The 16,027-nt window shown below is 34.9% G+C and overlaps 1 protein-coding gene across 7 annotated transcripts in view; it reads right to left on the bottom strand.

Annotated features, from left to right (window-relative positions):
- LOC124306500 (baculoviral IAP repeat-containing protein 6-like) overlaps positions 1-16,027 on the bottom strand; it is a 56,102-nt gene that overhangs the window by 19,635 nt on the left and 20,440 nt on the right. For 5 of the 7 annotated variants that reach the window (XM_046767312.1, XM_046767306.1, XM_046767308.1 and 2 more), the window contains 17 exons: positions 13,034-13,330; positions 12,120-12,334; positions 11,772-11,928; positions 11,503-11,694; positions 9,661-9,875; positions 9,115-9,368; positions 8,799-8,986; positions 8,101-8,297; positions 7,518-7,659; positions 6,660-6,819; positions 5,762-6,143; positions 5,113-5,239; positions 4,736-4,897; positions 3,029-3,192; positions 2,377-2,620; positions 1,169-1,469; positions 307-482 (listed from right to left, as the gene is read on the bottom strand). In XM_046767312.1, the coding sequence (XP_046623268.1) occupies positions 307-482; positions 1,169-1,469; positions 2,377-2,620; positions 3,029-3,192; positions 4,736-4,897; positions 5,113-5,239; positions 5,762-6,143; positions 6,660-6,819; positions 7,518-7,659; positions 8,101-8,297; positions 8,799-8,986; positions 9,115-9,368; positions 9,661-9,875; positions 11,503-11,694; positions 11,772-11,928; positions 12,120-12,334; positions 13,034-13,330 (3,573 nt within the window). The remainder of the gene's footprint in view (positions 1-306; positions 483-1,168; positions 1,470-2,376; positions 2,621-3,028; positions 3,193-4,735; positions 4,898-5,112; positions 5,240-5,761; positions 6,144-6,659; positions 6,820-7,517; positions 7,660-8,100; positions 8,298-8,798; positions 8,987-9,114; positions 9,369-9,660; positions 9,876-11,502; positions 11,695-11,771; positions 11,929-12,119; positions 12,335-13,033; positions 13,331-16,027) is intronic. The other 2 variants (XM_046767307.1, XM_046767311.1) reach the window with 1 other exon arrangement.

Below are 16,027 nucleotides of genomic sequence, written 5' to 3'. Positions count from 1 at the left end.
ACGTATGATGACTGAGTATCGCCTCTTCTATTTTGGCATATGAAAACGCAAGTTTCTACACTCTATAGATATAATGTATAATATAATACATTTAGACTATGATATGTGAGCAAAAAAAGCTATATATTTGATTGTAATGCATGACAAACATGTTAATTTGAATATTTAGTTTAAGGTAGTCTCAATTTCAGAAATTAATGGTTTTGGTACTGTGTACATTTTTTTCTTGATAGAACAAATGAATAAATGAGTTAATAAATAACTTCAACTTTGTGTACAAAAATGCAATTGACGTTTTTTACTTACGTTGGGAAGAGGCGTTTGAATAAGTTTGCAGACTAATTTGATAAGTGCAACGACTAAAGTGTCCCAAGATGCCGGCCGACCTTGCCTCGAATCTCCGCCAAGAACGCACGCGAACAAGCCTCCGAATCCTCCGGACTGACTGCCGTTATCAACAGCACCGCCGCATTGTGCTCCAACTATTTTCAAGAAATAATGAAAAAGGTGATAAAATTAGGATCGTTACGTTTGTTTAACCCGAACGTTTTCCGACTGCTTCCAGAGTATTTAGGCATAATAAACGAAATCATTACTTTTCAGGATTACTTTGCAGCCCATCAGAATGAAATCTGTAGTTGACACGAGATGAAACAGACAGTGGTAAACATAACTGTGGGAAATTATTATTCGCTGTCATTGTTTAATCAATGTTAAAGACTAAATATCAAAATTGCCAACAAACCATTTTAAGAATAATCAAAAAATATCACGTAAAAGCGAACAATAATTACGTTACAAATACGTGGATTGAACATTTCAAACCAATCTTGGTTAAATTATACGTTTCCCACAATTTTCATGTACGAATTCGAATTCGGTATCATCCTAGTTTCACTTGAAAAAATCAATCCATAAATATTGTAGAAAATGTTTAGAAATCCGGACTTTTAGACAACGGTACGAGTAGTCATTTTATGTAGGTAAGAATAGGTAAAGTTTATGTTCCCTTTTATGGAAAAAATAAAAAAAAAAATGTGCCAAATTATTCAGGATATTCCATGACTTTTTTAAGGAAATTTCCTGAAAATACCGGATTTTTCAAGTTGTATAACAACCTTGTAAATATAACGCGATGAAACTAATTTCGTTAAAAAATTTCACTGACCACCAGAACCCCTGACGTAAGAGGATACCAAGACGCCGACACATTCCGAAATGCTCATCGCAGTTCCCAGGTCCGTATTGGCGAAGTTGAGATTGATGAGAGAAGTGATGAGTTTGCATTGAGCATCTAGTGGACCTCGACGTGCAACTAGAGCCCCTCCGGGTTGTACGAGTTGATAAACAACCCAAAGCAAAAGTTCTTTCAAAGCGTTGCCTAATGAACTGCTGGGCGATATAACATCACATCGCATTTCAAGCCTCACCAAGAAATCTTGCAATGCTTGACAGACGGTTGGTCCCGCCTGATAATAATAGAGATAAATGGAAAATATTAGTAGGAAAGATTTAACTAAAGATTATTATATTCATTGGAAGGTGACCACTTGTTCGGCTTTAAAGATTGTTCAACTTTTCTATGTTTTTCTGAACCGAAATTAAACTTTTTCTGTGACATCTTGCATTTGGAATTGAATATAATCACATTCGGTGAAAATTTTTCTGTGTTTCTTGATTCTGGTTTAGTAATAAGAGAAATTAAAGATCGTGAGCTGTAATAACAGAAATATGATACAATAAAGGTTTGAAAATGTAACTGAAGTTAATCGAGTTAAGTTTAGTTAACATAATACTCCCTTATTGCAGAAAAAATCAGAAAATCATAAATTTTAGTTATAATAACACAATGATCGATGAATTTGAAAAGGCCCCATTGTGCAATTATTTTGAGAATAATAAAATCACATAGTTTGACTGATTTTAATGAACTAGAGCTGAATTTGTCCATCAATAAATTCTTCACGAGTCAAGAAAGTTGTATTTTCTATTTGATATTTTAGTTGATCAAAAAAACATAATCACTGTAATCATCGTAAGTGATGAATGGAACACCAATGCCTCAATAGAAAATACTTCACTGTCATGCAAAATACTGAAAACGGAGCGAGCACAGTGAATGAATAATAATGTAAAAAAAATTTGAGCGAGGGTAACGAGCGATAAAATCTCCAAACAATAAGTTTAAACTTTTATTAATAGTCAAAACATTTAGCAAATCGCATCAAACATCATATTTACGCGAAATTTACATGGAGAACTGCAAGTATTAGCTAAAATTTCCTAACATTTCCTGGTTTCCTGGATCTTTCAACAGAAAAGTGACCATATCTTGTAATCGACGAAATAGTCGTCATTTAAAATGTACATATTTACCATTACATACTGCTTATCCGTAGTGTCAACGTTCAGCCCATTGCCTGAGAAAAGGCGCAGCAGCATGGGGCCGATGTTCGGTTCTTTTATAATGCAACTGGCCATGCCGCCGACGAGACCGTCGAGCGGTTGGCTGCTGTTTGTTACGTCTATACTTTCTGTAGTTGTTTTTAGAGGTTGATTACTCGCCAGAGTCAAACATTGCAGAGCGAGACACCAAACACGGAGCGATACTCCTGGATGCCTGCAAAAAGGTTAAAATAATAATCGGTTGATCAAAATGTGGATACAATATCTCTCGAAGAGATTCACATACACTATATTCAATGGATGAGAAGTTCTATTTATAACGGGACGGGTATTATTTTAAAAACGAATACTGTGGCTTTTGAGTTATTGGCAGGAATCTTGAAGCTTTTGAATAAGGAAGCATAGATCTAAATCAAAAATTTCTAACCCAAAGTATCATGTTTGGCAAGTCATAAAAACGTTAGTATTTGAAGCATAATTTTCGGAAATCTGTATCTAAGCTTCAATTTGATTTTCTGAGGAGAAAAAAAAAAAATCGAAATCATGATCAGCAACTGGAGTTTCGTTGAGAAAAATCTGTTGTCTTAGGAAAATTTCTGAAATATTAATTTGTAATAATTACCAAGATAGCGCAGATATCAGGCCCGAAATCGCTGCAGAGCTTAGAGGTATCGCTGGCAGTAAAGAAGGATCGAACAGGCTTGAATTGCTTGACGGTTCGGAAACACCGTCCAAATTCAAGGTCAACCATAATTGCAGTACAAGTTGCAAACTTGTACCCATATTCTGTTTGAAAATAAATTAAGTAAAATCATATCGATGCTTGACATTGCACAGAAGATAAAACAATACAAGTTTCACGTCAATGTCCTCCAGGATATTCCTATTCCAATCAATTTTTCAATAAAAGTTTTACCAATTATATAACAACGCCATTTATGTTCAATCAAGAGCATTTAAAGAGAATCGTTTTGATCCGGTTTGTCGTATTTTCTTAAAATTGGCAACATTTTTTAATAGCTGGATTTAGTTTTATGAATGAATAAAAAAGGAGGAATTAAGTAGTATGGCAGAAAAATTTCAAGCTTAAGGGAGAACACCACTGTGATGGTTTCAAAAAATCGAAATTTTGAAAACCATTTAAAAAAATGTACAATACTTTTAAGATTAAGATGCCGTTAGACCCAGGTCGAAAAAATAATTATTTTCGTAGATATTGAATATTTTGTGGAGCGGTGCAGCGCTCCGCGCTGCGTCGATCTCAACGCGAAAGTTGAAACAATTTGGGCCGATGATTATCCCCAACATCTCCAAAACTTTCATGAGGCTTCTCAAGCCATCATTGAACACTAATACCGCGATATCAGTTGCAATATCAACGATTTTTTTGCCTCCAGAGTGGGACAAATTAACAAACCTAAAACTTTGAACGCGTTTTTCTTGAAACCACTTTTTTGAGTGCAGCCCGCAGCAAAACTCGAGGAATTTTTATCCGATCGACTTCAAATTTTTACTGTATCAATGAAAATAGATTATCTAATGTACTACATAGGATTTTTTCGATATCTCATTAATAATAAATATAGCCTATTTTCAACGAGAAATTTTGCTCAAAAATCATTCTTTAATTTCAAAAGCGTGCCTATTTTTTAAAAATCATTTTTTTTCCAAATCCCTACGTACTACACTTCAAAATATCATATTATTAACTAAAGCACTGCGTATTTTTTTTAAGCCGACGTTGAAGAGAGTTTTTCTGCGTGCCGCGAACCACTGCGGAGACAACAGCACCTGACGCGGGAGGTTCCCCAGTGCCACCATGCGGCGTGAAAAATGTGTAAAAAATGTTTTTTGAAGAATTAATAAACAAGAAAGAAAATGCAAAAAAAAATTTTCGAATATCTCTTACGTTTCCCACAAAAAAAAAATTGTTGAAAAATGTAAAAAAAACAGGGGGTCACAGTGGTGTCGTCCCTTAATCGTCGGTAATAACTTCGGAACGAGCTAGATTTAGTGGTGAAAAAAAATTAAGCACCTTCAATTTTTTAGAAATCAATGTACGATCAAAGGGGTAAGAAAAAAGTAATGTAAACGAAGCAACGCATTATTAGACAAAAACCTAATTATAAAAATTTACAGAATAGAAGTAGTATTTCAAGATACTTCGAAAACCGCCGGGACGCACTTTATTTCTTTCGAGCAAAGAGCAATATTCATTGAAAAAGATTCCTTTACATTGTACCGTTTCTGTAATTCTGTACGATTCGCGAATTTTTAAAAATAGTACTTCTGTTTCTATGAAAAAATTGCCCGTTCTTACTTCACTTACTTGTAGGTACAAATCTGTAAATATTTTTTCGAAACAGCGTGTCAGCATATGCAGACTAGACGGAACTGAATCATTCGTGTTCCAATTGTCTTGAGTTCTGTCTGTCCAGCCTGAATTTCTCAATGCTTCCGACTGCGTGTAGCGACTCGATTCCGAATGCACCTGTTGTCAAGTTGTAGTAAAGACGAGTTAGTCGAGCCAAATGCAAGCTGAGTGACAATGTAAGTTGAAAGCGAAACTTTTTTCATAGTTTGAATAACGTTTTGTTTTCTCGTAGAGGATTAGATAATGGTATAAAAGCCAGAATGTTCATATTGTAAGCTTCTCGCTTTTATGACTTATTCGTTCAAAGTTCGAATGAGTTGAATAAGACGTACTTGGATTGTCGCATTAACACTCAGCGGTAAGTTGCATGCACCCAGAGTTGACAATCTCCTTAGAGCAATTTCGACCCCTGTTTCAACGCCATATTCGAGCCTCGTATCAACGGCCAGAGAAATGCTGCTAAAATTAAATTGTTGTTCTCATTAGTTTAGTTGAATTCAAATTTTATTAATAGTAATCAAGAGTCAGGGTGGCCACTAAATTTGGATTAGAAATATCCCCGATTTTTACGTGACTCCCATAGATCTTTCCAAAAATGAGCTCTCTAGCTAGAGCAGGGATTTTTATTTTTCAGTAGAATCGGTAATTTTTAGATGACTGAAAACTCATCTTTGGGGAGGATCTTTTTTTCTGTCAAACCCTAACGTTTGAAGGGGTGAGAGCGACAAACAACTTTATTTTCTGAACCATCCTAATGAACGGCTAGTTTAAATTGTTAGTAATAGCTGAAAAATTATTGAGAGTTCGCATTGTTCATTGAATTGAACGCCATGTTTCCCAAAAGTAAAAAAAAAATACAATTATTTGCAAAAATTCCACGACATCTTTGTGCCGAACTACATTTCCTGGTTTCTCAAGTTTTCCGGTTTCAAGTTGCCACCCTGAAACTAGTCGAGGAATTCGTTGATTTTTTGCATTTACCCTGAGCCAGCAGAAATAGGAAATTTAGACACCGCGTTTCCTTTTTTAAGCAAATTTCTTCCGCGCTCCAAAATGTCATCTAGAAAATCTTCAAGTTCGCTGTCATCTGATTCGAATAAGGAGGGAAGCGTAAAGCCATTGGATTTAGATGTCGAGGCACTGGCCGAAGTGATGGCAACGCTGTCTTGCGTGTCTTCATCCCCATCGACATCGGCCTCGCCAATTTCATTACCGAATGTAGTTGCGGAACAACTCGCTTGGGCCGCACCTGCCGTGTCTTCCTCCACAGCGGTGTTTTCTTCAGCTGCTAGCGAAGAGTCGAAACTTTCTTCTGACGGGCTTCCTTCGTGCCCTGATGCTGTTTTAGGAAATAGTCTCCCACCTAATAAAACGGGACAAAATAAATGTAGAAAAGTGTTGAAGTAATATAACGTGAATTTAGTTGAAATTGAACTTGTGTGATCAATGTTTAAATATCTGAACGTTACGTATTGGTCTGAATATTATTCAATATTTTTTTTTTTTTATAAACCATATAAAAGTCGAATTTTATGAGAAACTTACGTATTATTACAAGCTTATTTGTTACTAATAATGCATGTTTTGCATGTGTTGCATCGATAAAACTTGAGTGTTATTGTGTAAATATCACATTTCTAATTCGTTTCTACTTAAAACCGATGCTATGCGAAAGAATTAAAGTTTTCGATATTCATTTTGGATCGCTGATTTGATCCACTGAATGACCTGTGTACTGATTCCAATCAATCTACTTTGTATTCAATAAAATATCAAACTCTGCTTACAACTCGAAAGTTGATATTTTTTCAGAGTCCTCCAATTTTACTCTGCCATATATTTGACTGAATAGAGGATGATTACTTTCTAGAATAAATACCTTCCAACAAATCTTGCAAGAGGCACGCAACCGCATGTGACGCCCACGCAGCATCTGAAGCGCCGGTTCCCAGCCGAACCAATTTGAACAATTGTTCCTCGGTCATAAGTTCACCCAAACTGATAGCCGGGCGCGTAGAGACGATTAATCTAGCAACGACCTGAATTCATTCGAATGTTCTAGCAGCCGTTCGAATTGTTAAATTACATGTGTTTGAGTCGGATCAATGATAAGGTCCACCGATTCATAATTAATTCACGTGTTCGAAAATACATACGAGCATAAGTTAATGATCATGTAACAGTATCATACGGTTTATAGAGCCACAGATATTATTAAAGTGAAGATGTCTCGACGAGAAAAAAAAATTGTTACTCTTTAAAAAATTGATTGTGGCTCACTTCCAATAAGAAAAACCAATTTTTTTATGTAAAAAAAAAAATATATAACTACGAGCTTACAGACAGAAACATTAAATACGAAACAAAAGTTGGGGAACATTGAAAGAAACATGTTTTTTTTTCACGAGTTCTGAGGATCCAGTTCGAAATGGATTACATAGTTGAAAAGATCAGTCTGTTCTACATCGAAAGCATCTTGTATTATATTTTATTGTACAATAAGTATACAATAATAATTCGAATACGATAATCAATAGGTTCAAAGTCTCAAAAGTGATTTATTTATTTTATATAAACCGTAAAAACTAGAGGTCTGAATTTTGCAAAAGGCATAAAAATAGGAAGAAACATCGAAATTTTGAGCCTAAATTGTGAATTGGATGGTGAACCTGCTCGTATTTATTCCAAGTTTTTCAAACTGAATCTGTTCATACTCATAATTGAACCGAATACTCACCTTGCAGGCCAAGAGAAACATATCAACATTGGCAGCATTATTCAGTATAAGAGCCACAAGGCTTCGGGCAACTGGCAAACAATGCGTGTGTGACAAATTCCCTGTAGGTTCAGCTTCTACTTCTACCAATCCCTCAGATTTACTGCGATTATCAAAAATATGAAGCATTAATGTTGTAACACTAGGCATATCAGATTCTCAGTAAAGTTTAACAGTCGCGTAAATCCGCCCCGTCTAATTTATGAACCGTGCTTTCCGAGTTTTCGGATAAATGTAATTTCGAATCGCAAATATTGAAAAAACTTATCCTAAAATTAAACTTGTGACTACCCAGAATGATATCGTTCGATTAACAAGTCTGTTAAAAAACTTTTGGTTTACCAATCTGGAAAGCAACTTCGGGATAATTGTATTACATTTTTTGTACTCTCGACAGAAAAAGGAATGGTGAAGAATTTTCCGTAGATTTAAATGATACGTTACTTTCATATATGAGTAAGAAATTTAATCTTAAAATTCAATAAAACGACTGGTTCTTAGTTTTTAGATAGAAACAAATGCCAAAAACTTTGGCTCAACTTACCTAGAGCAAGGTTGGGGCTGCAAACGTGGACTACGAGACAAATGTTGAGATTCGTTTCGTCTGATGCTTAGTAGATCCTTGCAATGTTTTGCAGAATGCTGTTTCAAGGTTTTTTTAAAAAAGTGTTCCTGCTGTTTGAACGCCGCTTCAAGTTTGCTAGACAAAGATGCAGCCTGCGACGACAGGGCAGACAAAGCCTGAAAATAATTAACCTTTGTGTTTAACAATCAGTCTCAGCAAAAAAATTCAACAGTCAGAAAATGCATAATCTTTATTTATACTAAGAAATCTTTCACATCGTGTAGAATTTTTATTTCTTCTCTGTGACAATTTTCACCAAGGTGAATTATGGCGATGAGTTAAAAAACGATTCATTTTATCACTGAAATTCAGGAACTGCAGAAAAAGTAGGTGAATTTTGTGGGGTCTAAAAAGTTCGTTGAACCAAAACCGACGAAGATTGAAATCAGACGAATTAAATTAGGTATTAACATTTATGATACTGATGACAAATAAGACTATTGAAAAAATGGTATTAGGTTTTTTGATTCTGATCTAGGAAAGCTATTCTACACATTATCAGTTGTTAAATCAGAGTAATAAAGATGTAAAAAACAAGATTACGCTGTCACGGTACACAAACGTAAATGAATATGAATTGGAATACTTCTATTTCAATAAATTAAATCATTACTAACTTGTACTTGCGTTGAAGCGTTTAAAGCTTTCTTGGCCTGTTCGAGATTTTGGAGCTGTTGTTTATGATGCATTAAACGTTTTTGTAGTTTTCTGCGATAGCTTCGCGAGGCCGACGAACGACTGGCATTAACAAATTTCCGTTGCATTGCCGACTCTCCCTGAATGAATTCCCATCTCGTAGACAGAGCTACAAAAGATGAAATATTTTGAAATCCTCTTAATCATTCATTGTTTTTATTCGTCTTAAGTAACATTATCTCAATGACACAAAAAACAAAAAAAACAGTCGAGGTTCGAAAGTTTTCTGCGCAATACCTTGATCTTTGTATTTTTCATTATTTTCTTCCTGCGCAACTGGTTGGGTCACAGTTGTATCTAGACAAACTGAAAGAAAAAGTAGAACCCAACCGATCAGTGTTGTATCCAAACGACTCGTGTTCGATCCTTGAGCATAAGACAAGGGAGCTAACAGCCTTCCCAACGTCCGAACCATCGCGTCTATTACCGATGATTTGTTGGCTCCTGCTATCAGTGACTTGCGTCCAAGGAATGTCAACAGTATGAACACCCTGGAAATTGGTAATTTGATCATGAAAATAAAAATCTTACAATTAGTCGAGAACCATTACGGTTCTATGCTTAATCGGGGTTAACAGGGTGACCAATTTTAAGATGTTTCGAGCATGGCGACAATGCATCAAAAAGTTTTTTTCATCTGTTATTAATGCTGCAATAAAATATGGAAGACAATAAGCATTGACACGATATTTGGCGTCATTTTCACAACCAACATTGCTTGTGTCAATAACAATAAACCATCTAACATCTAAAATCTGACTAACTGCATCGTATCACACTTACCTGTCTTGTGGAAATATGTGAGTGCAAGACGCTGAGTACAAATTGATCAATGTGTTCGCCAGGAAGTCGCCCCACCAAGGTTGGTGGCCCGCAACACGAGCCAACAATGCCACGGCATAAAGTTGCAACCTAGGCGCGGCAGTTACAACACAAATGGAATGGAAGAACTTGTCGCAGATTGATGGTGTAAATACGTCGCAAAGTGTTATAGGAATCTGTAACAAATGAAGGAATCTTATGTCATCGTGTTACTAACACGACTTCGAGTCACATGAAGAGGACGTTACTATCATTTTGTGCAAGGAATCGCATTTCAATGTTGAATGAAACAAATTATCGCATACATAATGTTTTTAATATTATTTTTCAACATTATTTATGGTATTTGGGGTATCCTTTTTTTTGTAAGACAAAAGTTTCGATTTGCTTCATTGTTTTATGTTTCATTCTACCTATAGATCGAAATTTTTAAGCCGATTTTTCTTTTCAGTTGCCAATTTTTCCTGTTTCAACTTTTTGAATGATTACAAACTTCCATAGAATCATCAATGTTTTGGAATCTAAACCAAAAATTTTATGGCGAATTTGTGAAAATTTCATTTTGATGTTACATCCGATGAACCATCACACGTCTTCCCCATCTTCTTTAACCACCTATTGCCTCTATTCGCTAACTCTTTCACATTCCATGTAGTCTCGTTGTAGTTTTCATCCAGCTATTTCCATGCAGCCTCACACCACTCGTTATCGCTCTTACTCCGCTAATTCTAATTCCCACTATTCTGAATTTGTGCACTTTTCCTACACCCATACTGTTTCTCCCAAGCCACTTCTTTTCCAGCTTCCATCAAATACATGCTAAGTTTAATCCATTTCCAACAAGTCAACTCCCATTCCATCCTTCAAACAAGAAACGATAAACTCCAATTCCAACACTCAATCAATCCGCTTTGTTGAACTAAACATTTGAATTCTTCACTATTCCAATGAAGGATTCGTACATTCAATTATAAGCCTTTCTTATATCAATTCTTACTCGTTCCTTTATTCCCCGACTCGAGAGCAGCAACGAGATTGGACGCAATGGTACCCGAAACGATATCTCGGTTGCGTATAAGGTAAGTGTATCAGTTATTGACACTGTTCCAGTTATTGACTTTTTTTCGTTGAATCTATTCGATCCTTAGTTCTAAAATTATAAAAAAAATAAATTTGTAGTGTTTAACCCTCTACCAATTGGTTTTAGTCATCGAGAAATTCACAATTTGTGCAGTCAATTTATAATTACGGAAAATAAACAAGCCAATAATTGGATCTAAGCGTGTCAATAATTGGTACACTTACCTTAGAGACATATCAATAGCCGCTCGTCAATACCTTCCCTCTATCCCGTAACAGTTATGAGAACCAATTTTTTTATTCAAAATTCCAAAAAGTAAGCGATTTTGAAGAGAAATAATTTCCCCATATCTTTCTAAAGAATCTATGATTTACGATGAAAAAACCTGTACTGGCTCTTGCCAATATCCGTTTTCGTTTTCGAATTAAATTCATTTTTAAAATTAAACCTTAATCGAAGAACAAATGGAGTTAAATATTTGGAACAAATTATAGCTGTTTCTTTCGATAGGTAGAGCTAAGTGGAAAAAAAAGTTGGCAAATCGAAACTTGTACCTTAAAACCGTGTCTGATTGCACAAAAAAAATTCCCCATATATAATTAAAAAAACAAAAAACCAAAAAAAATAGAAAAAGAAGAAGAAGAAGCTTTTCTTTGAATCTTCGAATATAGTTATTCTAAGACAATGCAAAAACGACGTAATACGTCGCACTTTATACTCACGCTAGGCACAGGACCGATTTCATAAACGGTGTAGAGAAGAATGTCGAGTAAAGTTTCTCCAAGAACTTTAAGTTTATCGGTGGGTGCGCTACCCAAAGAAAGTACAGGCGTATCTTGAGATCCTTTCCAGGATTCGAGTCGTCGCCAAACACCTCGCACGATATTTAGTTGGTGTTGAAAGGTCATACACTCCTAAAGAAAAAACATATCCTTTCAGTTTGTATCATTATGTTGAACTTTGATAAAACCTACAGACTTTCGTTGTTTACCTGATACGTGGACAAAATCTTTGTAGACGACTGTTCAATATTTTCATTCCAAGGTTTACTCTGATGCAAATAATTTTGCATGTGAACAACATTTGGCGTTTCTGTGCATAACAGAGGGTCTAAAAGACTCTTCAATCGTTCTGTTGCCAAGCTGAACCTGGGTAACGATTGACTTTGTGTTAGACTAAATAGTTGATAAGAATGACTAAGATTTTTAAATTAGTTTAAAAGTGAAACTTCGAACAATTTCTTACTTTCATTTTCACCAAATTCTTCTCTGTAAGTCACATAATAAATCATTTTCTCGGTTCGACTCAAGATATTTGAGTAATAAAGAAATGAAAATACCTGCACTGTACGTCTTCGGCAAGAGCGGACAAAATGCTACACTGAGCTTCTATGGACGTGTACATATTCGCATCTGTGCTACTGCTGTGTGCAACTTGGGAAGAGTTTAATTCAGAATAATCTTCACCCGGTAGTACGAGCATGTGTCCGTAAAACATGCCTAACGGTATTTTGCACCTTGTCGTAGACATACCGTAACGACCAATAGTCGTAATCTGATGAAGAAACATGAACACAATTAGTTTCGGTTCATCTTTCAAAAAGCAACAATGAACTATCACAAATACCTTCGGTGTTTGTTAGGGATGTGCAAATAGTAATCGAATCGACTGAAATAGTTGGCGCTATTTCATCAAATAAAACAATTCAAATGAAACAAATTATTCTTTTTATTTCCTTTTACCCACTTCAAGGTATTTATTATTAGTTGAATGAATAATGCGACTATGGAAATTCTTTGAGACCCAAAATCAAATCCATTTTCTTAAAATTATTAAGTACGTTTTTAGTTAAAAAAATCAATTGAATGAATTCGAACGGTTGCCAAATTTCAAAAATACGATAAGCTGTAAGAAAAAAAAAAAAAAAAACCTTTAAGAAAAATAAATGTAAATAATCTTATAATTTTAATTCTAAGCAAGTTACATATTCACAGGATATTTTATAACGTGTACATAAAACACGCATTGTAGATTTGCAGTTTCGACAAATCAATTTGAAAAATTTGAATTGTTCAATAACTCAAATTACCGATTTTTCCGTACTAAAGAAAAATTTGCTATTATTGCTCAGTTTCTCACGTTTTCAAGGCCCGAATTACACGTTACTTCGAATTATTCATACACCGTTAGACTCTTTAGGGAAAATTCGTGACATAAATCATAATTTCCTCGATAAAACTGTCAGAACAATACCTTGAGATAGCGGCAAACCGGAGGCGGTTGCAGATCGCTAACGACCAATGGCTTGGTGCCGATATCTCCAGCGACAAATAAGCGAGTTCCGTCGCTTTCTTCGCTCTTTGTCCATATGTCAATAGACAATGAGACCAAATCGCTGCACGAAGGAATCATTAGATCGGTCAGCAGTACGGGTGAACCGAAGTCTAAAACAACGAAACGCCTTGCTCCGGAATGCATTCGTTCAACTACCAAGACGTGTTGTGGAGGCCAGCAGAGCAGTCTTCCCCATGGAAATACATAGTCCTCTCGCTAAAATTGTATGATAATAATATACTTTCTCACAAAGTGATCAACTACTTGCTATCAGTGGTGAAGAATAAGCTGAACTCTCTTACACAGACGCACATCAATCTCAAGCCATCAAGATCACCATTAATTGGTTAAACGAAAAAAAAAAATAAAGTTAAAAAATCTACACATAAATGAAATAGGGATGAGCGATGTGTAGACTCTATGGAAATTTACAGGTATTGCATATCATCGCGGAGTTGCAAAAAATTTATCACATCTCTTTAGAAGGTAGGTATAGAATACGAATAAACGGCTGAAAAAGTGGGTGAGTTTTGGGAATTTATGTCTCAATAATCGATAATTGAATTCCATTGGGGCTTCGTTTCTGCGAAAGTATGTCAATCCAGCTACGATAACGTATTCTTTCATCGGCTTCGATAATTAGAAAGCATTTTTATCGACAATAACACTAACCATTTTGACCGGTGATATGTTTTGTAGTGTCCAGAATATCTCGGGGATGGCTCAACTGATATACTTAAAATTTGGAGAGCGTATTCTTGAATTTACTTTTTCCTCTTTACCACTATCTCATTTTATTGATATCATGATATTTTCAAGTTAATGCAACAAAAAATTGTAAATTCTTGACAAAAATTCGAATTTGAACTTCAAACGCCTGTCATGTTATTGAAAAAAATAAAAAAAAAATGAAGATAGAATATTGGATAGGGGCAGAAGCTAAATTATCGAAAAATACTGTCTTCAAATTTGAAGTCATTCGGTTGAATCATTTTTGATTGATGTTATTATCAATAACATTGTTTCCTGTTAATTGATTCGAATAAAAAAAACACATGCAAACGAAGCTGGATATACATACTTTGAAACAAAACAGACCCAGATCGAATTGTACAATTGATTATTGAATAATAAATCCTCAAATTTCATCAACTTTTTCAGCTGATTACTCTTACATACCAATGTAAACGTGTAAATTTTCAACAATGGTAACACATTTATAAATACCTCGAGAAAATAGTATTTTTATAGTGCTAACTGAACAAATGAATGCACAAAGGATAAATGAAAAGTAATTAAAACTGGAGCAATACACATATTATGTTCAAACGTAATTGTAAAACAAATGTATACGAAGGATTATTATGAGAATGAGAAAAACATGGGGATGCCATTACAATCGGTGAGCCGATTATTGGCAATTTGATTACTATACTGTTGTAACGTTCACATATGAGCTAGGCGATGACAAGGTAACAAAGGCGAGAGATATCAGGGTTGTCCATATATTATTGCATGTCACTGTGATTGCACTTTTTTAACCCCGCGCTTCCCACAAGACAGAAAAATATTGCCAGACACGATTGATTAGCTGCAAATCCTTGGTAAGTGTGAGAACAAAAAAATCTTCGTTTGAAGTATTATTTCGTAGTTACTGACAATGCGTTCGAAGACGATTTTAATCTAGAAGAATATTCCAGGAACTTGACGATGAATTTGAAAATTTCAGCAAATCAACGAGTATTTCTTTGCAAAAAGGAAAATTTTTATCTCAATTATGCATTTAATTTTACAGCCACAGCTACAGCAGCAGGATTTAAATACAGCTTTAATTATTTCACAGGCATCGAATTGTCACATAAATCAATTCCATATTTTCAATCATCAATTGCTTAGTACTGCAGTTAATCGTTAAACGTCATGGGAACTAGATGTGTTAGCCTTCGTCGCTCAAATCATTGTTACATAATATATGCACAAACCCTATGTTAAAGTGACTTCAAAGTACATTCAAGTGCACGTTATTTCAGCTTTTCTCCCTGCATAAGAGCAAGAATACAATACATTATGTGGATAAGTAATATTTACGAAAAATTAAACAATATGTGATCTCCCACAGATATATGTATTGATAACACGATGCATAAAATTTTTGGAAACTCAGCGTTGATAATAAACAACGATTCAAAAACAGTTTTTCCAAAATTACTCGTATCATCTTTGAAATATATATCGTATTTTTCATGGCATTGATGGAAAAAGGGCGCAACTTGACTTGAAATAATTGCATAATTAATACTTCATATAAGTAAATAAAAATATTAACTTGAGTCAATTGTATGAAGTTAAAGATGCGACGATTTTATGTAGCAAACTAGGAATTATCGACTTGCGCAATTGAAACAAGCTCTCTGGTAAAAGACTTTTACATCTGTACAAATAAAATTGCGTAGGAACCCAAAAGACATCCAAGGCCACAGTAAGTACAGTTTATTGGAATAGACCCGAAGGTAGATCAACAAGACTTTATATCTCGATCGACATTGCGTTCTAGTTTTTAGAAACCCATATTCTAATTCATTGATTATTTAATGAGTAGAGGACTGAAAAAGTGGATGAATTTTGGGAATTTATACCTCAACAACTTGTTGTTCAGTTCTTTGCAATTTATTTGAAATTCCGGAAATCTTTTGGAATCCTTTGCAATTCTTTAAACCCCTGAAATCTAATGCAATCCAGTGCAATTCTTGAAATTCCGAAAATCTTTTCAAGTCCTTGGAAAACTTTTGGAATTCCTTAAAATCATTAAAATCCTTGTAATCTTTTGTAAACTTTTAAAATCTTTTGAAATATCTTGAAATCCCTAAAATCTTCTGCGGTCTTTTGAAATCTTCAAACGTCCTGTAATCTTGT

The sequence above is a fragment of the Neodiprion virginianus genome, chromosome 5 (assembly GCF_021901495.1).
Source record: "Neodiprion virginianus isolate iyNeoVirg1 chromosome 5, iyNeoVirg1.1, whole genome shotgun sequence".
NCBI lineage: Eukaryota > Metazoa > Arthropoda > Insecta > Hymenoptera > Diprionidae > Neodiprion > Neodiprion virginianus.
This window is presented reverse-complemented; position numbering and strand designations above follow the sequence as displayed.